The 23,662-nt window shown below is 43.6% G+C and overlaps 1 protein-coding gene across 1 annotated transcript in view; it reads right to left on the bottom strand.

Moving 5' to 3' along the window:
• RALGAPA2 (Ral GTPase activating protein catalytic subunit alpha 2) overlaps positions 1-10,532 on the bottom strand; it is a 135,342-nt gene extending 124,810 nt beyond the window's left edge. Inside the window, exons 1-3 of the mRNA XM_082480160.1 lie at positions 10,314-10,532; positions 1,418-1,528; positions 717-766 (exon numbers count right to left, since the gene is read on the bottom strand). Of these exons, the coding sequence (XP_082336286.1) occupies positions 717-766; positions 1,418-1,528; positions 10,314-10,419 (267 nt within the window). The 5' untranslated portion in view covers positions 10,420-10,532. The remainder of the gene's footprint in view (positions 1-716; positions 767-1,417; positions 1,529-10,313) is intronic.
• Between the last annotated feature and the right edge of the window lie 13,130 nt (positions 10,533-23,662).

Below are 23,662 nucleotides of genomic sequence, written 5' to 3' on the forward strand. Positions count from 1 at the left end.
GGTGCTCCACTGAATTTAAAAAAAAAGAAAAAAGTTAAACAAATCAACATTTTATACACTCAGATCAAACTGATATGCAGTAGCTGACAGCTCTTGTCCTTTTATTTTCCTTGTGCTGCAAAAGCAAATACTGCAGTTACAATAGATGCCTCCGTCTGAAAGAGCCCAAACTCCTGCTGTAACACATTTAAAATAAACATAACACTGAACTTCATACTGACAAAGCATAGGGAAAAAGTACTTTCATTTTGAACTAACCTTCCATAAAATACAGAAGGAAGAACTTACTTAATTTAAAAAAAAGAAAAGAAAAGAAAAAAAAAAAACTATTTTGAAACCTTTAGCCTACCAGAAGGTATGAAACCATTGATCACTTGTTCCCAAAGCCTACTGAAAAGAACAGGACACTTTCAAAGAGTTGATCCTCAGTTCCTTAGGACAGATATATTACTGCATAATTTTCAAGTCATTTTGATAAAATCTCTTAACTCTGGATATTCATTCAACCAACATTCCCATTACATAATAAAATTTTTATTGTCTGAAAACTTAATGCACACCCCAGCTCTTTTCTGCCTTTCTCCTTGTATAGTCATGGACACTTACTGCCATTTTCATTAATACCTCGTTTCACCCCTCATTGTAAAGGTGTAAGTAAGCATACGATGACAATGAGATTTAAAATAAAAATCAGTTTCATTGCATGGAAAACTTACTTCAAAAAGAAAAAGAATGGAGTCCAGCTCCTCCCTTTGTGATTTATTCCCTGGAAGACAGAAAACAATATTGTTTGCTATAAATATACAGGATGAGACAGATGGCAAAATCACGCTGCTGTTATTCAACTGAAGTCAAAGATGTTGCACTTGGTATATTTTTCTTCACCTTTATCTAATATCAAAAGAGCAAGATGTTTCCAGACTTCAGTCCCTCTCTCTTGATTACAAACGAGGGACAACTAGAGTCCAGATCTGCAAAGCATTGTCCTTGTGCTCATCTCCAAGCAAACAGCTATTCCTACTGACATATCTTCAACATCGAGATTTGTTCTGTGCATCTCTAACAAATGTTTCAGTTGAACAGACATCTGCTTAATTGTAGGATGAAGGACTTCAATACTTCAAAACAAGATGAGAGGATACATATATATAAACGCACAAGAACTGCTTTTTTTTGCTGAATTGACACTTAGCATAAAAAGGTATTTAGAATTCTTTTTCAGTTTCTTATAACGTTTTAGAGAGCAATTTTCCATGCTCGTCTCTTCTGATATAAAATTAAAATAATTACTGCATGAAACTATTAACAAATATATATAATTGTGGACTATATAATTAGATAAGCTCTAATAGAATGCTTTTTGAAAATAGTTAGGGAAAACTGACTCAACTATTGCTGGCAAAATTGTAACACTTACCTTTTTGTTTCAAGCTATTTTCCAGTGTTATGAAGTTTTCATAGAATATAAAATAAATTTGAGAATAATTGTTCTCAAACAATTGCTTCAGGTCACTTCCATCCACAATATCTGAAAAGAGGAACAAATGGAGTTATTACACAATAGCAGAAAGCTGAAAATTGTTGTCTTCCTGAAAATTCAGAATTAGAGAATGACATAAATGCAATACAAAACAATCTTAGTGACCTTCACTAAATACTATATACTAAATTATGATTCCATCCTTGCAAGTAAAATAGGGAAATTTCGATTTTCACTTAATTTATGAAATTTTGCAGTGTGGTTTAGGTTCATTTGTTTTCCATTTAAAAAAAAAAAAAAGAAAGAAAGAAAGAAAGAAAAGCAAAAAGGATCGGGTGTGCCTTAGCTATCTAACCAAATGGTTTCTGTATCATTAAAACAAGCAAGTACCGTTGGAAAAAACAAACATCAGCAAAGACTTCTGTATGCAAATCACAAATCCATTTTTTTAATTTATCTGACAAGCAGATCAATTCAGAAAACAGCATATTTCCAATTCATTTTAAAAAATAATGGAAACCCAACATGCATCACTTCCCTAAGCCTTAATTTAGGTCTGAAATTTGAAATAAGTTTCTTTTTTAAGAAAAAAAAAAAATCTAATGCTTTCTAAACCTAGCACTTGCAAAACACATTTTAACTTCATCTGTTTGCTCTTTATTGTAACTGATTTGGTCAAGAAAATATAGATGACTCCAGCCAGAATTAAGAGGATAAAGGGCAAGAATTACTAACAACACATCTTCTCATTGATGTTTCACGACTCAAGAAGCCCATTCATTAATCAAGACAAAGCTTATTACAACAAGACGACCCAATAATAGCACACAACTACAGAAGAAAGAATGGACAATGTTTTGGAGTTTCGGTTTGTTTTTTTTTATTTTTTTTAGATTAATACCTTTTTCAGTTGTAAGGCCTTGTTTGGTTGCTTGTACTATGGAAACGATTACTCCATGGAAACACTTTACATGATATTTGTTTCCTACAAACTACCAGTCTTGAATTTGCAAGCTAAGTGTGATTATTCCTCTCTTTGAATGTGTTCTGTTAAATACAACTCTATGAGAAAACAAGGCTTTCATTTACAAGGATTTCATATGAAGGAATGAGGTCATTAAAAACTAAACAAAAAGGAAACTTTCCCTTTAAATTGTGAAAGGAGGAGAAAGGAACAGCATAATCCAAAAAAGTAAATTCTCCTTTTCTATAAATGTGGCATTTCATTGGTGACTCATCTGTTATTCTGATGTAAGCATGCATTCTTACAGCTACATCCTTTTCCTACTGAACCCTTTTGTTCCTTATATTTCTTCGCAAGATATATATAGGAAAACAATTTCTAACCTTAAAAGAGGCCAATAACAATACTCCCATTTACTACCCTAAAAGCTGACATTCACTCGGAAAGTAAGATTTTCTTGCTATTCTGCATGCAAGTTGTCATCTGGATACCACTGCCCACTTAAAAAAAAAAAATCCAAAACATAACAAATAAGCCACGCATCCAATAATTCCATTGCTCACTCAGAGATACAGCTTTCTGGGACATTTCACCACCAAATTCCTTATTTTTTGCATACATTAAGAAAACACCATGTCTCTACTCTTTCACCACACGTGTTCATGCTGCTGAGCAGTGGAAAGCAGCACTGACCATGAATGCTTCATCCTGCTCCTCTGGGCACAGGAAAGGCGAGAGATGTCTTTGCCAGCTAAACCAACCTTTGGCTGGCAGAAGGACCAGCCACGCTGGTGACAACACCCTTTCCAGAAGTCACTGTCCCCTCTACGTCACGCCAGGTTGTAGGGAAAGCACATCCAGACAGGCAGCACCACAGCAAGCACAGCTGAGTCTCATGCGCTCCTTTACTGCTCTCGCTCTGGCTCTCCCCACAACCCAGCTTCTCTCACCCATTTCACCAAAAAGCTGTCACCACAGACAAACAGAGACCATGACAAGACAGACTGCCTCTCAAGAGGATTTACTAAAAGCTGGAAGGAAGCCTAAGACAGTAACTTGGATCACTACCATACAGATGTTTAACTTGTAGCAGGATAAGGCTCAATCTTCTGTTTTTTCAAAAGGAAACACCAGTGAAAGCTTCCTGCACTATTTATCATTTAAGAAAATAAGATAAAATACTGACTTTTGGCAAATCACACTGACTGAAGAAGTATTTATAAGCATTCAAGGAAATTAAGCAGCAAGGTTGGGATTGAATAGCAGGTATTATGTTATATTTTTATATTTACTCATAAATAGCTCTCAGATTACCGCTGTTGAAAACAGTCACTTAGCGAATCCAAACGCCTGAGCACTAAAATCTAAGGCAAGCTGACAAACATTATTAGCCATCAGATACAACAGTGGCTTTCCAAAAACATATATAATCTAACTCCATTCCCCAAACAAGGATAGGTGATCCATTGGCTAATGCTTCCACTTAACACTTTACAGCAACGTACAGGAAAGAGCGAGACATTCACAAGGGTACACATGATATTTCTTCTATATGAAATATGAAACAGTTGGCTCATTAGATAACTGCAAATCACCTTACTTGCCTTACTAAAGTTTAAAATTCAGGGAAACAAACTACTCAGGTACCATTTAATAAGAATCTGAGTTTACTGACAAGCTCTCATTAGTCTTCCTTGTATAAAAAAAGAAATCTAGAGGGGACAATAATCATGTCTTTAGCACACCAGCTTTCCTTTTATTTTCCTGTTAACTACCAAATATTACTGCAGTCATTTAACTAGTTAGAAATCCTCCCTTAATTTAATGAACTTCCAAATTCACTTGGCTTTATGTTATTTATACAAAGTTTTCTCAATCCTGAGAGGTTTTCTTCATCTCAAGTACCTAAAAAATTAAAGAAGATGAGGAGACAACTTTGCAGTCATAGCCTGGTTAATGATAAACTTATATTACTAGCCTCAGCCCAGAAACAACATACAATTTTCACTTACTTTCAAAAATGAAAAACAACCAGTCCCCCACCCCTCTTTTTCAGATTAGAGCTTTAAACACTAAATAAAAGCCTAGAAGATAATTTTCCTTTATTTTTTTCAAAGGAACGTCAGCATGGAAACACACCATTACTAAAAAACCTTCCAACTAGAACAATTTCTAAAATAATTTTAACACCTCAAATTTCACATGAAATCTAAGGAACAACAGCTGTTCTAAATTCAGCAAGAAGTTTAGAACCATTCACTTTTGAACGTCTCTAAATAAAAATTTCTACTAAGCTTGTATTAATCTAGCTGTACAGAACTGTGCAAACCAAGACAGTGCCATAACTCAAAAACAGCACTACTCTCCTTTCTTATCTCATTTTTGATTGAGGGAGTTAAATGAAAAAAACATGTTTTTTCTTAATTTATATTTTTTTAAAGAAAAAAAGATTAAGCATTGCACTTGGTAACCTAACAAATTTTGTATTTAATCTAAAGTGAAGTCTGTGTTTAGCCATACCAGGTCTACCATATATTTGTCCACTGTTCAACACAGAAAAGAATAAAAGGAATGGACATAAGCAGTACCCCACATCTGTTAGCAGTAGTACTCCTAACACATACACCAAAGCACAAAACATTGCCATTTTCCAGTTCAGGATTTAAATAACTGTTTCTTCAACAACATGATTGAAATACACGTAAAGTACCATAACTCTGAAAAGAGTCCAGCTTTTACGCACACACCCAGGAGTGAAGTGCCACAGCACAGGCTCTGAAGTGCACATTATTAATTCAAACACCAGCCTGCACCCAGGCTTCTGATGCACAATTTAGTCCATCAGTACGCTCAAAATCAAGTGTGAGCACATACATGGTCTAACAACCCACCCCAGCAAATATCGAAGTTCAGCATCAAGATAATCCACAAATCTGTAAAACAATTTGGGTTTGGCAACTGCACCAGATTGGTGCTACTATCAGAACAAGGTTATCACCCTTGAGATTATTCAGTATAAAAAAATCCAGTCCCTTAATTCAACTTAATTGTTGTCACCATCTTCCAGGCAGCTCGCAGTACATTCTATAGCAGCTATGGGTATGCACGCATTTTTTCTTATTTCTAAGTGTAATCTGAAGGTGAGACCAACTTAAATCACCAAAGACTGTTTACAGAGACCACCTATAGACTTAACGTTTTTCCAGCCTTAAACAAAGTTCTCAGACAAATCACACTGAAATTAATAACAACGCCACAAAGAAAAGGCTCATCACCTTCATGAAATAAAAACTTAAATGATCGTGTGATACTTCATCCCATTTTATGCATGAGCAAAGAGTGACATCATCTAGATTACTGGAGAACCACAGCAGACAGTAGCTGGTTTTCTTATTGCATTGTTCTTCATAAAAGATACTGCATCATGACAGAGCAATTCTTAAAACCCGAAGAAAAATTCAAGAGAAATACATAAGCCATGCAAAGATGTTAAACTAAACACTTTGATTGCACTTGAGAAAACATTGAAAGAGATGTTTAAAAAAAAAAAAAAAAAAAAGAGTTTTTTTACTCAAGAACAGCCACAGAAACAAAGTCTTAAAGAGCAGAAATACATTTTTATGCTAAAAAGGTCCCACAGAAACTGCGCTGGGAAACAGGGTAGAGGGCTTCATTAACCAGAGTGAACGAGCCAAACCTGTACGTCACCACCAACATTTCCAAGACCAGTATTTTTCAAGTCTGTCCTAAAAAAAGGACCACATTATTGACACTTCCACACACTGTATGTGGAACAAAGTTCCTACTGACTTTACAGAAGTTTTAAAAGTTAGTACATCTTTATAGCAATAAAAACAATAAAGGAAATTTTCTAGTATTTACCTAACACAAGTGAACATTCACTTTAAAATAATGCTGTTATTATTCTGGTTAGCGTATTGTATTGTTATGCAGGTAGACTATCCCACAGAAGCAGAAACTGAGATACTAAAGGGCATTAGAGACTTGAGAGATGTTACAAGCAACACAAATTTAAAGGGAATCTTTTCTTTCAGTTTGAGTATTGGACAAATTTACACAGATGGTAGTTAAGGGACCTGAAGCAATCAGAAACCAGGTGTTATTGATCCTGGTATTCACACAACCCCTTATTTATGGAAATATACATTCCTTTCCCTCATCCCTCCCCTATTACCATCTTTACTCTGATTTTTATCCTCCTACATCAGTAGGATCTCAGAAGACTAACTGCCATTTTATTAGTTTTAAATCACAGGAATTAAATAGTAAACAAAGGAAAAAGATGGCATCTTCTAAGGAAACATAAGAACAGGAGCAGTTATTTTGAGAACATGTGCCGCTATGGCCTGAGTAAAGCAGCTGAGGACGGGGAGTGAAATGATTGGGGTGGGAGGAACAGCAAGACACACACATTCCTACCCCTGGCCAGCACAAGTAATGCCACATTTTGCAGGGGGAGAGGGGAAAAAAAAAAAAAAAAAAAAAAACACACAAGAAACATCTAACTATTTTTGAGCCTTTATACCAAAAGTTTTGTTTTCCTTAAATACAGGAGAGGTTCTTACCATCCATTGCTTCATCTTCTGTGCAAAAACAACAACACACTTGCAATGATATCTGTGAAGATTCTATCTTCAAAAAGCCACTGCCGTATTATCTAAAATGTTTACACTGACATTCTCAAAAGCAGATATCTTGGGAACATAACCAGAGCCTGCTTTGACATAGTCCCTGCAATAAAACATACCCACTAGAAGACAGCCAGCTGTCATATCACAGTACTACAGCCAACACACTGCTAATATGCTACCCAGCCCTCTGGCACCGATAACAATTTTCACTTAAAACCAACGTTCAATAATAAGTTTAATCAAAAAATCAGGTCACTATCTCCAAATATAACAGACACTTGGAAGAAAACGTATTTCCTGAGAAATGACGGGTGTATTTTTCCCCCCCCTTGCCAACTGGATAATAAGTATCAGTACAGAAAACCACCAGACAACACTACCTTCTGTACCATCTGCTTTGGGACATAAATTAATTTTGTCATGCTAATAGGCGTATTTTTCCATTTGTTCCACCAGTCAGGTCTGTCACAGGAGCCTGACAACCTCCTCTGTACCACACAGGCACACAAAAACATAATGCTCCCGTTAAGATGGGTATAACCAAGAGCCATAGCAAGTCCAGTATTTCATCTCAAACTAGTCATGTCTTGGTTTCAGGCATGTCTGAGAGGCTGGAAGTGGAACATTAACAGAAAGTTGCTATATTTCTTATTTCTTCAAGTCCATTTATTTTAGTGGGGCTGGTGGAAAAGGAAGAAATTTAAGGTCTGTTAGCTCAGACTACAGTCTCTTAGACCAATATTTCTCAGGACAGTTTCCCAAAACATTCTAAACCTCATCTCGTAAAAAAATAATTTCCCAGAATTTTTTTTTATAATGAAATTTGGCATAAATTTAATAGTTTGTACAGTACATGAGCAGTAAGACATATACAGTTAAAAGGCATATTATAATGCAGGTAAGGTATCATCTCCTGTCTTTTCAAATTCTTGCCCTTAGGCACTTAGCTACATGGCACAATTGAAAAAGAAAAAAAAAAAAGCCCACAAAAAAAACCCAACAACAAAAACAAGCAAATAAAGTATTTTATACACCTCCAGTACAAGAAGTGTACACTTTTTGTCTCCAGAGGGAGATTAACACAAAATTGACCACCAGACTGCTAACTATGGAGATTTTTAACATACACTTACAGAATAGAAGGAATTTATACCCAGAGCAGTCATATACCCTTCACTCACAGCTAACTCCAAAGCAAAGGTTCAATACCATTCACAAAAAACATGAAGACTGCAGGTGCTGAGAGACTCCAACGTGAGCCCCTCATCTCCCACCACCAGGCACAGAGGTGAGAACTGCTCTACTTGCAAGTCCAAATCATGAAGCTTAGATATCTACAGATTGGGCATGTCAAGCTTACATGTATTGTTGCTCAAAAGATGAGCAAGACCTGGCCACTTTACGAGCGTGAAACTTGTGGATTTGTCCAGCAGTTCAACCACTAATCAATTACCCACAAAAATCTCTTTTTCAGATTCGCTAGTTAAATGCAGTAGATCACAGGGGAATAACATCTTTAAATCAGTGATGGTTACTCACACCTGTAAGAAACACATCCCCAAAAAAAATCAGTAAAATGCCCATAACAAGGTACACCGTCACAGACTCTTATACATTTTCATGGTCTCACCGAGTACAACTTTCTCAAAGGGACCATCCCAAGGGAGACTAATCACTACTCTTCTCGCTCAGAATCATACTCAGTGCCCCACCACAAAAGCTCTTTGCCTTGCTACAGAACATTCAACGCTTCTTTTGCATATTTTCTCCTATCAGTGGAACATCACAGCAAAAAGCTTTTAATCTCAAACTCAATCTCGAGCACCGCCGACAAACCCACGCTGCAAACCACAGCGAGGTTCCTCAGTGCAAGTCTTGCAGCCTGGAGCACTTACCAGGTGGAGGACTGAAAGGGAGCACGTTTGCTCTGCGAGGCCCGAGCTGCTTTCTGGGCAGTAACATGGGCTCCATGCATCCTTCACACCACCAAAAGCAAGCACGTAGGGGTCCAAAGAGAACAACATGAATGCTGACCAACCAGAGAGCCGCTCCTCAGCAGAAGATACAGTGCCCAACTTCTGCTCTCTCTTGGTAAGCCACTAACCTCAGACCCTCTCCTCCAGCCACTTCTCACTGCTCGTAAGACAACATCTTTGAGGCTCCTACACACCTGACAAACTTGACTGAAATGGCAGAGTTAAAAACTGCTAGAGTACAGAAGAAGTACAAATCACATCATTTTTTCCTCCTTGTTTCTCAGAACAATCTAAACCAAATACTAACACTGTCACTGATTCTCCTGAACAGTGCACAAAAGCTCTTAAGAGTCTTTTCCCGCTGCCGTTTGCTGACTAACAGAGCGAAGCCACCCAAATCCTTGCAAATCATAGCTCACTGGTGAAATACATCAACTGGTTTCAATGTTCAGAATAAAAAGACAAGGGTTAAGGCTTCAACTGTAAGTCGACATTACAGAAAGAGGTTCAACCTTGCCAAAGACGTGGGAAGGGCGCCACAAAATACCATTACGTTAACCCCCCCCTTTAAACTTTTTCAAAAAAATAAATAAAACCAACCAACCAAATTAACACTGTTGACAAGAGCAGAATTTTGATGAACGGGTCTTCTGAAGAACCCTGCAGGAAATACATTTATGTACTATTTCGTACCCAAAGAACAATGCTGCATCGCAAATCCTTTCACACGGGGCCACACAAGGTTCCAAAGCCAGGAGCAGCAAAAACACACCAGGAACTTTCTCTAACAGCTCCTGCGACTCTGAAAGGACACGCGCCGCTACCTTCAACAGCCACAACCGGGAGAGCTGACAGAGCTTCCCCAAAACTGCAACGCGCACCCGGAGAAAGCTGAGGAAACCTCAGGCAGAAAAGGGTATCTCCAACAAGGGCTGCCCCTCGCAAGTTCTTCTGGCTTCAATTTTACCCTCGTCTCGAGGAGGACGGCTCTTACCCAGCCGCCCCCAACCAACAGCCTGAGGGAACGGTCCGAGGCGGCGAAGCCTGCCCAGCCACCCGCCCGCGGCTCCCGGCTCTGCCCCCGAGGCGGGGGAGAGCGGCTCCCTCCCTCCCTCCCTCCCTCCCGCGCTGCCCGCGGCCCCGCGCGCTCCCCCTGAGGAGAAGCCCTGAGGGCAGCCGCGGCCCCTCACGGCGCGGCGGGAAACGGGCTAGCGCCCCGCCGGCCGCCCCATCCCACTCACCCAGCAGCGCCCGGAGGTGCTTGAGGCGGGTGAGTACATCCCGCTTGGGGTCCAGCGCCTTCTGGGTGGATTTCCTGACATCGGCGTGGCCCTTCCTGGAGAACATCCCGGCTCGGGGCGGGCGGCAGCCGGCGGCTGAGGGGAAGCGACTCCCCCGGCGGGTGCGGGCCGCGCGCGGGCGGCTGTTGTCCGCGGGAGGGGATGAGGGCCCGACGGACGGGCAGGTGCGGGGGACGAGCGCCCGCAGCCCCGCCCCGGGCTGCGGGGAGGCAGGGAAGGAAGGAAGGAAGGAAGGAGGGAGGGAGGGAGAGCGTCCCCGCCGGACAACCGAACCCGCCACCCGCCGCCGCCACCGCCGCCTCACGGGTGGGCGTGACAGCCCGAAACCGGCCGGCCCCGCCGCCGGCTGACCGCCCCCCGCCCGGGCCGCCGCACTGCGCAGCCGCGCCGCAGCTCCCCCCGCGGGAAGACTACAGCCCCCAGCGTGCCTAGCGGCGGGCGGCTCCGCGCGGGGCACGCCGGAAGCTTGGGGCACCGTCGCCTTTGACGTCACGCCAGCGTCGCCCTGACGTCACGCCGCAGGGCCTAGCCGCAGCGCCCGTCGTGCTCAGCGTGGCCGCCAAGGGTGGCGGCGGCTGGAAAGGTCGGCTGTGTGTGGGGCTGGGGACAGCCATGGCCGGGGCAGGGTGCCCGGGGGGACAGGGCGCAGGCGGGAGAGCTGCGGCAATACCGGAGGCGGGGCGGGGCTCCCGTGGGTGTGAGGTGGAGGCGCCGTTGGGAGCTGGCACCAGGCCGCGCTCAGGTTGATTTTCGGGGAAAAAATCTTCAGGTTTTCAACAGCCCCTTGCACTGTAAACACGTAAACAATACGTGCTGTCTCTTAAGGCCTGTGACACATCGGGAAGGCAGAAGATGGAGCAGATTCATAGTTATGAAACAAGAGTGGGATTTTCCCCAGAATTAGAAGCCAGCGGGGTTCCGGTGAAAGGCCCTCAGAGCCTCTCAGTAAAAATCCTGGGTAGAAAAGTAAATTTAAATACGTTCCAAGTCAGGATGAGGTCCCAAAAATAGAAAATGGTGTGTTTCAGAGAAATAGATTCTACGTATACGTCTTAGTTTTTAACAAAGCTATTTAAAATTTTAATTTACAAATCATATAGAGAATATTTTTCAGCCATGAATCACAGAAAAATAAAATGTCACAAGACTTAACTATTGTTAGGACCGGAAAGCATATCACTGCTGCATCTCGCTTCCTCTGAGCCCTCTCGGGGATCGTTTCCTCTGCGAAGGCCTGGAGTCACCAAAGCAACACATCAACAAGCCCTAAACACATCCCGCTAGCGAGAGGACAGTCTCACCTTCTCCGCGGTTGGGACACCCACCTGTGGGGTGGCCACACCACAAGCGAGAGATCAGGGAACGGGCCTGGGTGAAGATGAACCTGGCGAAATAAATAAAGCAGCAAGGGGTGGGAGTTTGCGGTGGAAGAGGGTGCTTGTGGGCGCCGCTGGTTGCGTGATGCGGCTGCGGCCGTGGCATAGCTTTTTGAAGCACAGCTGGATTCTGTCTCCAGCAAGCAAAGACTGGCCGTGTCTCGGTAGTGCTGCCCTGTAGAGTCACCAAACGTTGTGGCATCCCTGCTGCTCTTTAAGAGCTTGCTTCCTGGAGTCATAGGAAGAGGAATAGTGCTGACATGCAACATTTTAAAAAAAAACACTTTAATCCTTTTTCTTATACAAAAAAATTTGAGCGCATGACCTTGGAATCAGACACAGAGAATTTATTGTCGCCTAATAGTCCATTGTTTTGGAGCACGTTTAAGGCTTACAGTAATTCATATTGCATATTCTTCCCATAACACAGTTACACAATGTCTCATGCTAGAAAAGTTATAAATCGCCAACAGTTGTCTAAAATTTTTGGTCACGTGTTGCAGACTGAATACCTTCAGCTTCCTGAGAAGAGCAAATTGGGTCATTCCATTTTTTCCCTTTCATAGCCACAAATCAATATATGCAGTTGGCTGAGGAAGCGCATGGCTAAAATCTTGGCTTGCTCTTTTCTTTTTTCTTTTTTTTCTGCTCCTTTTATTTTAATTGACTTAGGAAAACAACAGCTTTCCGTTTGTCTCTTTTGGCAATTTCTGATTTTTCCATGTTTTTGTCTTTTTCTCCTTTCTAAAAAAAAGAAAAAATCATTGTTGCAGATAAAGCAATTGTGATTATATGGCTGCTTTAATGTCTAATAACTTTTGTGATAACTAGGAAAGCATTTTGGTGCTTAGCACCTAAGTGCATAGCTTTAGGCACTCAGTGTTTTAAAGTTTGCCAGGAATTCTTCCTGTGAAAAGCTCTGCAGAATATAGATTTCATTACTTGAATCACAGCGCTCTAGGAGGGCAGTCCTTTCTTTCCCTATTAGGTCCTGGAAAATGTGGTAATGTGAAAAGCTCAGTAAGTCAGCATCGTTTAACATTAGCATAATTAGAGTGGTTTGGGTTTGGGGTTTTTTTTCTTACTTGTGTGCTTTAATCATGGTATTAAGGTTATATGAACTCAGCTCCTGCCCGCCAATGAGCTATGGGGAAGAATAAGCACCCCTGATGCTCTATATAGATGATAGGGAGTTAATTCACTGTAGGCCAGGACATTAATGTCTAGAGGTTGGAGAGTTGACACTGGTGGGCGAACGTGTTGTGATATCCAGCTGCAAGGAACCAGAGGAGGTTTGAAGACCACCTGTTTGTTTCCAGCAGTGCTGAAAAGCCCAGTGCAGGGCAGGTGGACCAAACTCAATCCTGCTGCCATTGCGGTTAAAGTATTAATGTGCTTTCTGCTTAAATGAAGACTAAATCTGATCTCTGTATCGCTAGTGGCTCTTCTGAAATAAGAAATAAGCAGCCTGGTAAAGGGACAAACATTGACATAATTCAGTGGATTCCTGTGAGATGGGGTTTTGGCCACTTGGCTGTGATGAGGAAAATGTCAAAGCTCCCAGAAATTAAGACACTTCCATATGGGATGTGATAAGAGACTTTGCTTCTCAAAAGTTTCTTCTCCTAGTTTTCAGAGTACATATTACTTGGAAACACACAGTCTAATGAAAGCTTTTAAAAATGGAAGTTATCCTAAAGATTTCTGACAATTTTGCTGTTCATTTTTGATGTGTCTCTGCATTAGCTGAATCATCACGGTACCAAACTGAATAATAAACCATGCATGTTCTAACTCGCATTTTCTTCTGCATGTAATGTGTGTAACATGAGTCATTATTTTGTTCTGCATGTAAATGCACCACCATACGTTAGCTAATCTTTATGGTGTAAAATTCCTTTGTCTTTTACTAGGAACAAGCAGTCAGCGTAGCAGCAAGGTGAAAACGCATTTAACAGTTTCTCCTCTGAGTCTTAGGTAAGCAAATACATCTAAATCAATATATACCTTTAGGAACTCAGAATTATATGCAGCTGACCTTTAACATCATAAAATATAACTTTTCAAATGATTAATTTATGAGTTGGTGTAGCATAATGCAAACCAGAAAGCCCAGTAAACTTGCAGCAATGATTTCAGCCTGTCTAGGGGAACTGCTTGTTAAATCTTATGACTTGTGTTTTTTAACGATATAACAGTTGCAATTTCCCAGAAAGTCAGATGATGCATTTCCAAAAGTTGATGCTTAAGGTAGAATAATTTCCTGAAAGAGATTTGGTCATTCAGCTTTCAAGATCTGAAATAAAATCTATATAAAGCAGTCATTTAAGGGGACAAAGCAGTAATCACTTATCAGAGAATTGAATTTTTAAAGGTCACAGCACAATGTGACGTCCTAAGTGAGCTGAACATACAAACCTAAGTAAGCACGGCGGTGGTGTGAATGGATTCAGTATTCATTTAGATAGATCCCTCCCTCGTGCAGGAATCTGCCGGTTTAGCTGTGTGTTTGTTTGGATAATATGGTGGGCAGACCCCCACGCCTGCTGGCTCCAGTGGAGGAAGACCAGCATCACATCAGTAGAGGGGAGATTTCTGGGAAGTTGTAGCACAGCCAAGACCCCACAGACAAAAGAGAAAAATGATGACCTTGAAAATAGTGTCACTGCAGTGCCTGCCCTGCGGAGGAAAGCCTGTATAAGAAGCACAGCCCCTCTTGGCTGCGTGCAGTCTTCCTGTGGCAGAGAGCTATTAGAGAAGAGACTATTTTGGGCACCCATTGCATATAAGCAATACAGGTAAAGAGCAGCACATTTCCAGTCTAAAATAGAATGGCCTAAATTATTAATATGCATTTACGCTACAGGCAGGCACGCTATCCCCGAACTGCGTGGCTCATGTGTTTTGTTCCTCCCCTCTTGGAAGCAGTGCGGTACTTCCAGGGAGTAATAGGGTCAGGCCAACAGTTGACAGCCCCGCAGCAGGCATTCCCTCTGCCGCTTCTTGCAGCCGGTCCCAGCCACTGATGCCCAACGCCTGCCTTTGCCACCTCTAGGACACTGTTAGGGATGCACGGGGCAGGGAAGCAGAAGCAAAGTGCATCGTGTTGGTCTTTGGTTGTGTTTTCTGCACTTGCTTCTGGGCTGCCAGCTGCCCCTGGGCGCGGGCTGTCGGAGCCCATAATGCAGCGGCAGGATGTGTCCCTGGTGCGTTTTGTGCTGGAGGGATTCATCAGGACACAGATCGTATGAAGGGGAGGGTGCTGAGCAGTGCTGCCCCCAGAGAGCTTTGCCTTGGAAAGGAAAAGGCTTCCCGAAATTCTCTGGGACACAAAAGCTGCAGCTCCACTGCTGTGCCCTCCAAGGAGGGACGTTCTCCCACACCACTCCTGTGCATCCACTTGCTTGCACTTCTTCCCAATGTCAGGCGTGCCCAAGGCCTGAGCACCATCCAAAGGACGGAGGAAAAGCTCAGCAAGGTCTCTCAAGCCTGAATAGAGCTGCGTGCCTGCGCAGGGACACCTCTCCTGCCCCAGGGCCATCCCTTTGCTGCGAGTGGAGAGTGACCTTGCGAGAGACCAGGGCAGCACCTCTTACGATCCTTTTACAGACCACTCCATGGCAGTGTGGCTCCTGGAAGCCACAACCTGCTGGTCTTTGTGCCTTACGCACTCAGCTTGTCACGGATGACTGACCCAAGACCTGAGGGTACAAGCACACGTTTCACATTGTCCTCATTCCATTTCTAAATTTCTTTCTGATGCGTTATGTGAGAGCGTAGCAGTCCTGAGGAGTGAAGGCTATCATCATCTTGCTTCTCATAATCTTGAAGACATGCTTACTTTCTAAATTTCCTATCAGAAAGATGACTCAAATCACATTTTAGTGATCTGAGGGCAGTGACTGACCGTAGCGTATAACTAAATGTATCGAACAGAATCATAGTCAGGGTAATAAAAAAACAGGCCGTGCCTCATTTGCTTTAATCTTTTGACTTCAGTGGGCCAGGAGAAGCAGGAGTTGGCCTACGTTTCTGTGCTTTTAATGCCTTAAGCTCCTTAGCCACAGTAGGGTGGAATCTCTGTCCTGTTTTCTTACCTGCCATAAGCAAGGGCAGGTGGTGGTAAGAAATTCTGCCTCTCGCTGCAGACTTTGTGGAAAGGTGAAACCTGCCACTGCAGCGGTAAATACGGCTGCCTGAATTTCACTGGACTTGATGAACAGGCAAGGTTACTTTTCCTGTTGAGGCTGAAATTTTAATGACGGAGATTACATTACGGAACTTCTCCGCTTACTTGTGTCAATGTAACACTTTATAATGAGCCCAGAAAAAAAGGGTAGGGGAAAAGTAAATAAAAGAGACTTGCCTCCTAAGTAATGTACAGGTGAGATAATAATGTCCTTAGCATAGGATGCCAGTACTGATTATTTGTCCTTCAAACTAAATGCTTCAAATTAGAGAGTTATTTTTTGCATCCCCTTGCATACCCTTGGTCTGACACATCCATTAAGGCACGCTAGCTTCTTACTCCTGCATTTGAATCAACTCACTTGATGCTTCCCGACTTAGTGCGCAGTAGCTTGGCAGAGCTTTGGTACTGTGCCAGCGTGCGGCATCTGGAAATGAGACTCCGCTCTCTCAGACCTGATATGACTAAGCATGTATAAAAGATTTTTCCAGCTGGCTCTGAATTTGATGGGTTTATTTTCCTAACAGTGTTCCTATAGGGTGTGCAGGCATGGATTCCCACACCTACAAGATACTGCTGTAGCCTCAAAGCCACACTATTAGTGCTTATTTTCTCATGTACATCTGGCTTTTCCTAAGTCTGCTTTCCGTGGATCAACTTCTGCAAAGGTTCAGAGTTTTGCTGGGTTTATGAAAGCAAAGGTGCCTCATCCGCTTACACTCACTGAGGATCTTCCCCCAGTGACTCTTGTTTGGCAGCCAAAGGGTTTCTTATTGTCCCTTTGCCGGTTGCAGATGAATTAATGAATTACAAGTGTCCCAGGGGCTGGCAATGCAAAGGAACTCGGGAGAGGTGTGACCAGGGCCCAGCTTATCTGGTGGGTAGAGAAGAGCAGTTCAAAGGTGCATCTGCGAAGGATGTGACCTGAAAAAGTGTGCAGACTTCTCAGATGAGCACACTACAGCCTACAGGCTTCCCAGAAAACAGTTAATTATTCAGCATGAGTTACTTATTTAGTCTTTACTTCACATGAGTTGAATATTTACCTTAGGAAAAGCAGACGGGACTCTTTGGTATACAAAAGTACTTCCTCCTTGGGGGGGATTTGGTTCTGGTTTAGGCTGAAAGTGGTCCATGCCAGGTCTAGGTTAGCGTATGGACTAAGGACTAGCAGCAGTCTTTTGTCCGGTTCCTTAGGGGATAGGCTATAACCGTACATCAAGACCTTCAGTCATGGGGTCAGCACAAGTTATCTGCTATATCTGGTTATTCCCAGAAGATATAAATACGGTGGAGGAATCAAATGCCAGATACAGATGTCTGAGCATAAGGCTGTGCAATTTTCCCTTCTGGCCATAGCTAGAGCACCAGGTGTGAGCCTCTGCACGTGGCAACAGGGATGCAAGGCGTGGAGGCTGGCAGGGCAGGGTGGAGGTCGGCGGCCCTTCAGAGGGATGGCAGGATCTGGCCCTGGCCCTGTTTTGAGCACATCTTCCAGCAGGCTGCAGGATGGCAAACAGCGGATGATGGCACTGAAATAAACTATGCTGAAATAAACCATGCTGAAATAAACCATGGGTAAAACTGGGAGCAGGAGTGTCCTAAAGCGGAGCAGTGGTTGGGAACTGGGTTTTCAGAAGTTCCTAACCCTGGAAATCTGGCAGTAAAAGGGAATGGAGCTTCTGAGTGCTGGGCTATTTACGAAAATCTGTTGGAAAATTTCTAACTATTGCAGCACAAGAAGCATTAAAATGGCATTCATATAGCAAAAATGATAGACTGGAAAAAAACAGTGTCGAAAAAAGACATCAGACTTCCTTCTGCCAGAATTTCAAACTGTGTATAGAGGGAAAGAGAAGAATTTATGTCTATGGATGGAAAAAAATCCAAAATAGAAGGAACATGGATTGCATGTCCCTTGATGCCTTCCGAAAGGAAACAGTGTGGAGAATGAGGAAATTTCATGCAGTAAAAATATCAACTCACTAAGGAGAGCTCAAACTACACTTGCAAAAGGTTGAGCTGCGTACAGAGGTTTATTGCAAGTTGTGAAAGCCCATAACCTACTGCCCTGGCCAAGATCTTTCCATGAGGAGGTGTTACAGCTCAACTTGCACTGGACTAAGAAAGCAGACACGGCTTACACTGTAAAAGCAGGAAAATCCCTACTCTGCTTCCCTGCTCTGTGTGCCACAGTACAGAGATAAAGTGCTGCTTGTCTCAACCGCACTAAATCCAAGATAAGCGTTGTTTACTTCACCCCTCTCCAAGAGGAAAGGTCACTCGTAGTCTCGGTAGAGCTCCAGCAATTTCCTCCTGGCAGCGTTCACCTCTGCCCGCCCTGCCCGCCCGGCAACGGCGGAGGTCCCGGGAGCCCCTGCTCCCCTCCTTTGGCTGCCTAGCTGTATCTTGGCTTTCGGGGACATGTCTTAACCCTCTCCCTGCCGGCCTTTGCCCCTCTGTCTTCCCTGGAGCTGACTCTGAACAGACAGGCAGAATAAGTCAGCCGTACAGTCTTAAAGAGCAGCGAGATGCTGACAGTCAGACTTACAAAAATACTTCTGGTCCTAAGAAATGATGCACAGAGGGTAAGAAGTAAAGGTCATTTTTTAGTACGTTACAGACAAAGTGTTCTCCCGTATGTAATAAGAGTCTTCTTTTTCCTCTTGTCCTTTGCTCTGCTTTCTTGTTTTGGTTTTTATATTGCCATATATTTAACCTAAGCGCTCTTTTTTTGACTCAACAGTATGTTCCTATTTTCATTTTTTCTCTCACCTTGTGTTTGCTCATTATCTCTCTATGAAACAATAAATGAGGAAGGAATCAGTTGGCTGAGATCACCCTTGAGCTGAGCTTTGTTAACATCAAGAATGACCATACTGATTGTCTTAACCCTGAGTGCAATTTATACCAACAAACCAGACTTTATCTAATGGCTATATAATATGTTAAATTCTCCTTCTGAAAGTAGAATCTCAAATTCTCTTGTACATAAGGAAGAGAACAAAAAACCCTTCAAAATAAACCAGAAACACACAAAGCAACCACTGGCCACTGACGTTAGACAGTTTCTTCCTTCTTTTCTTCCTTTGCAAATAAATTACTGCAGAAAGCAGTGCAGTAATTATAGCCTTCAGAAATGGCTCAGGTTTTCCTCCATCGACAAGCATGACAAAAAATAATAAAAAATAATTTTTACCAACACAGCTGGTGTTCAGATGAAATTATGTGGTTAGCTTTGAAACGATATTAAAAGAGAAATTTTAATTAACCTGTACCACTGAGTCAGAAGATAATATCTGATGCATATAACAGGCATACAGACAAAATAAGATAAAATAATTTTTTCCAATTAGATATATGCATTACAGACAATGTTGTAATTAAAATGTACTTAATGTCACAGGAGGTCCTTTATTATCAAAATAATTTGTAGAAGGACTGTGGAAACAATGTGATTATTATCCATCCCTCTGAAAAAAAAAAAAAAAATCTCAAAATTTACCAAGAGCCCACAGCATTTCCAATTTTGGAGCAGATACTGGTACAGCCAAACAGCTGGACTCTTTTCCAGTGCCAAGTCCATCAGTCACCAGAGTGTGCGTAGATCACCCATTTCTTGATGCATTTCTCTTCCATGGTCCCCTGGCAGATTCCAGCCAGCCAGTGACATCCCTGTGCTGCTGCGTGGCTGGGAGCAGGGTGCGCCTCCAGACGTGAGCAGATTTCTGTGTGGGTCAGAGGGAGGGATGCCACGGGGATGCCACAGGGCACTGCGCTGTTCTTCGGCTGGGAAAATAAATCTCTTTTTTTCTTTCTTTCATTATTTGCTTGTAGAGCTGCAACAAACCTGAGTGATTAAATGTACTGGGGCTGATTCTTGTCTCTACTGTGGCCCTTCCAAGGCACTGAGGCCATGAAAAGGGGTCAAAACCAAGGAAAAATTATATTTATACTTGCTTGAAGAGCTTCTTTTCACTTTTACATCTCTTGAAGAATTAGTGAGGGTCAGATAAGCACCTGTAAGTAAATCTGGGTGCATTTCTCAGGAAGCTCAGCCTCCGAGAGCTGTGTTTGTACAGTCAGAGAGGCCAACACAGCCGTAGGAACATAAATGTAGTCCTTTGCGATAGGCCTGGCAAAAGACGTGGTGAATCCTCGGGGAACAGCAGCCAGGTGTGAGCTCTGCTCCTCTGCCTGAGGATGTGGGCACTGCTGCTATGCCATTAAATAACCTCTCAGCCCATGTATTTCCCCATCTGAGAAAAATAGTGTCAATGCATCTCTAACTAGCAAGGGATGATGGCTTCTTGGTATAGACTAATTGCCAATTTTCAGTAAGGGAAAACCTCATTTTACCCAGGTGATACCGAAACATTAATTCCAAGGTGATGTAAAGATGTCATTCTGCCGCCTTGCACACTCCTGCATTCAAATATTCTTTTTAACGAGACAAGCCAACACTTGGAGGCTTTTTGAGACTCTTTACCCCCAGGCTGCAGGGAAGCCCCTCACTGCTGGTTCAGCTTCTGCTCTCCCCCAGCAGCCAGCATTGGTCCTGGGTACCAGCTGCTCTGGCTGGAGAGCTGACCCTCTGCAAAGAGGTTTCATCTTTGGGGAAAGCTGGGTGCCCCCGGTGATGCCAAGCATCTCACCCATTACTTTAGGAATAGCCTGTGCCTCAGCTTTTGCTGGCAGCCAGTCCTCGCGGCTCACATTAAACAACCCCGAGGTCCCAAGGTCTGTTCCCGGTGCCAGATGCTCACTCTGGGGCCCAACCTTATTGGTGCTAATGAAGGTTTTGGCAAACTTCTCCATCTGATTAACATTTCCCTCTTGCGAGCCACCGTGCTGTAATTGTGGGGGCTGTTTTGCTGTTCCTCAGTCAGAGCTTTTCTCATCGCCACTTTCTGGATTTGTGCCCCTGCACTTGTAAAATTCCTCTTGAAGTCAATGGAGATTTTGCCTGAGTGAAAGAAGAACCCAGCCTCATTACGGGGTGCGTCTTATCCTAGTGACATGTCTTTCTGGGAAGGATAGAGAGTGGCGATCAACCGTGATGAAGTTAATGTTTCTTTATGGAAATACTTATTTCTTCAAATCATAAATAATAAGTAAAATTGCTGCAAAATTTATTAAACTGAAGGAATGGCTTGAGGGGAAAACAACCCCCCTAGTACATCATCAGCTGCTTCTTTATCTCCCCTAGGCTTCTCCACTTCCCCGTTTTCAAAAGAACAAAGAGAATGTGCCAAAGCTGCTTTGGGATTTCAATGAAAAATAATGAGAATTCATTGCTAATTAGGGCTCCAATTAAAAAAAAAATGATCTTTGCAGGGACACTGTTAATGAACTTGTAAATTGCAGCTGCAGACTTGCATCGCTATAAACATTCCCTGTGTTTGATTCCGTTCGTGTATGCAGAAGTGGTGAGTGAAGGCTGCTGGTGCGTGCACCGGGATGGCAGCCACCACTTGGCCCCCGCGCAGGAGTCCAGCAATCCCTGCCGGCACTGGCTGTGCAGTCTGCTTTGCGGTCACTTTGGGGACGTGAGCGGCGTATCGGTGCTCGTGGGGTGTATCACAGAAGTGGGTGCAAAAGGCAGCAGCATCGGTGGCTACTCTCTCCATATGCACAGGGGTCCCCTGCCCACAGCCTGGCTCGGGGCGGGAGCTTGCTGCAGCCGTCGTGCTCAGCACAGATAACCCTTCTTCCTTCAGAGCGGGGAAACGACCCCCTGTTTGCGGACAGCCTGGCACTCCTCTCCGCAAGAATGTCCCACCCTGCCCCGTGCCTCTTTGCTTGGTTGGGGCGATCGTTCTCTGGCAAACAAAGACAGTAAGCCGAGCCAAAATAAAGAGTAGAAAAGCGAGCGCTGGGGAGCAGGGAGGATGGAAAGGGGGATGTTGGCCATGCAGTGAGGCACTGTTATGAGCTGGGGCTGGCCGGGGTCTGTCCTTGCCCACCGTGGTGCACACTGTGAGGTTTGCCCTTCCCACCAGTGCCTCGCCATCCTCGCTCCCCAGGACCACCGCTGGAGAAGTGCGGTGCAGCGTGCACGGCCGTGTCTCCTTGCGTGCTGGCGATGGCCTCGCAGTGCCCAGAGATATGGACGGCACTTTGGAAGTGGGAAATGGCAACTGTTAATGTGGGTAATTGCTGAACGCTAAGCTGAAGGTTTAAATTAGAATGGCATTCATCTCACAAAATATTTGGCTTTGTAAAAAAAAGAAGAATGGGAATTCATTATGTATTTCTGATCAGTCTTAGTTCAATTAGAAACCTCTTTATTTGTTCATGTAGTACACTGTTGAGAGTGGTAGACAATCGCAGGTACTTCAGGGTAAGCGTTGATGTGTGACTGCATCTTTGCTCGTGACAGCAAACAGCCCAGTCATGTAAATCTGCACCTTTATGCACTCTAAGGGGCATTTTAATTAGGCTAAACGGCTACCACAACCTTCCTCCATAGTACTTGTTGGTTTCCGACAGTGGTAGGCTGTGTGTGATGGGCTACAGGTCCAGGTCAGGGAAGGTGAAACCTGCATAGAAGTAAATGAAGATGTAAATGTGCTGGGGGAAACATCACGTTCTTTTTTTGTCCAAATGCTGATTCGGGTACAAAGCAAACAGAGTCAAACCCAGTCATGCTATAAATCCACCAGCTACGACAGCGACTGCAGACCCGGCTGCGGGAATGCACGGGTGTTTCGCACTGGGGAGCTGGTACCCAGGCAGACTGATGCAGCTGCAACAAACCCCTGCTTGCGTGATTGTGCCTCCCTCTTTCTTGGCTTGCCAGCATTTGCCAGGAGGCACATCCCCATGGTATTTTGTGCCAACACCCTGTTTTCCTGTTCCCATCGCAGGAGGGCTTTTTCTCCTGGGTGTACGGTATGAAACCATTGGAGGGCAATTAACGGAGGATCTGGAACACTCCTGAAACCCGATCAGAAGTTGGAGATGGCAAAACATGGGTAAAATGCATGTTAATTGTACACATTTTCCTATGAACTAACAATGAAACAGAAACCCACACAGTGGTTGATGCTGGCAGGCACCTCTGGAGACCGTCTAGTCCAACCCCTGCTCAAGCAGAGTCACCCAGAGCAGGTTGCTCAGGACTGTGCCTGGTTGGCTTTTGAACATGTCAAAGGATGGAGACTGCACAGCCTCTTCGCACAACCTGGGCCAGGGTTTGACCACCAAAAAAAGTTTTTTTGTATACTTAACTGGAATTTCCTGTATTTCAGTTTGTGTGTTTCCCTCTTTCCCAGGGTTTGAAGAAAAAGTTGTGGTGACAGGAAGAAGGATAATAGGGATATCCCAGGCTCTTGGGCAAGAGCCTCTCCCAAAATCAAACGCAGCTAGGTGAATAAATAGTGCGTGAGACGTGACAGGTAATTATTTTGCGAGGTCTTTTGCTCTGGAAGAGCTGGGTCGCCCTGGGGGGCTGCACTTGAAGAGAGGTGCAGAGAGCAAAAAGGGGGGCTGGCCAGGAGGCAGAGGTGTCTGGGAGCAGGCTGGGAAACGCAGGCCCTGCAAGAAGAGGGGTTTAGGTTGGCTGATGCAGGATGAGAAGCCATCTGCTCCTGCAGTGGTCTGTCCTGCCTGGGAGTCCATGGGTGCAGTTGTGCATGGACCTGTGCCACACTGCTGGAGTTATTAGGGGGGGAATGGTTGTCTCCAGCTCTCAACACACTCAGGTTTTGGGTGTGCTGGGG

Source organism: Vanellus vanellus, assembly GCF_965231255.1.
Source record: "Vanellus vanellus genome assembly, chromosome: 3".
NCBI lineage: Eukaryota > Metazoa > Chordata > Aves > Charadriiformes > Charadriidae > Vanellus > Vanellus vanellus.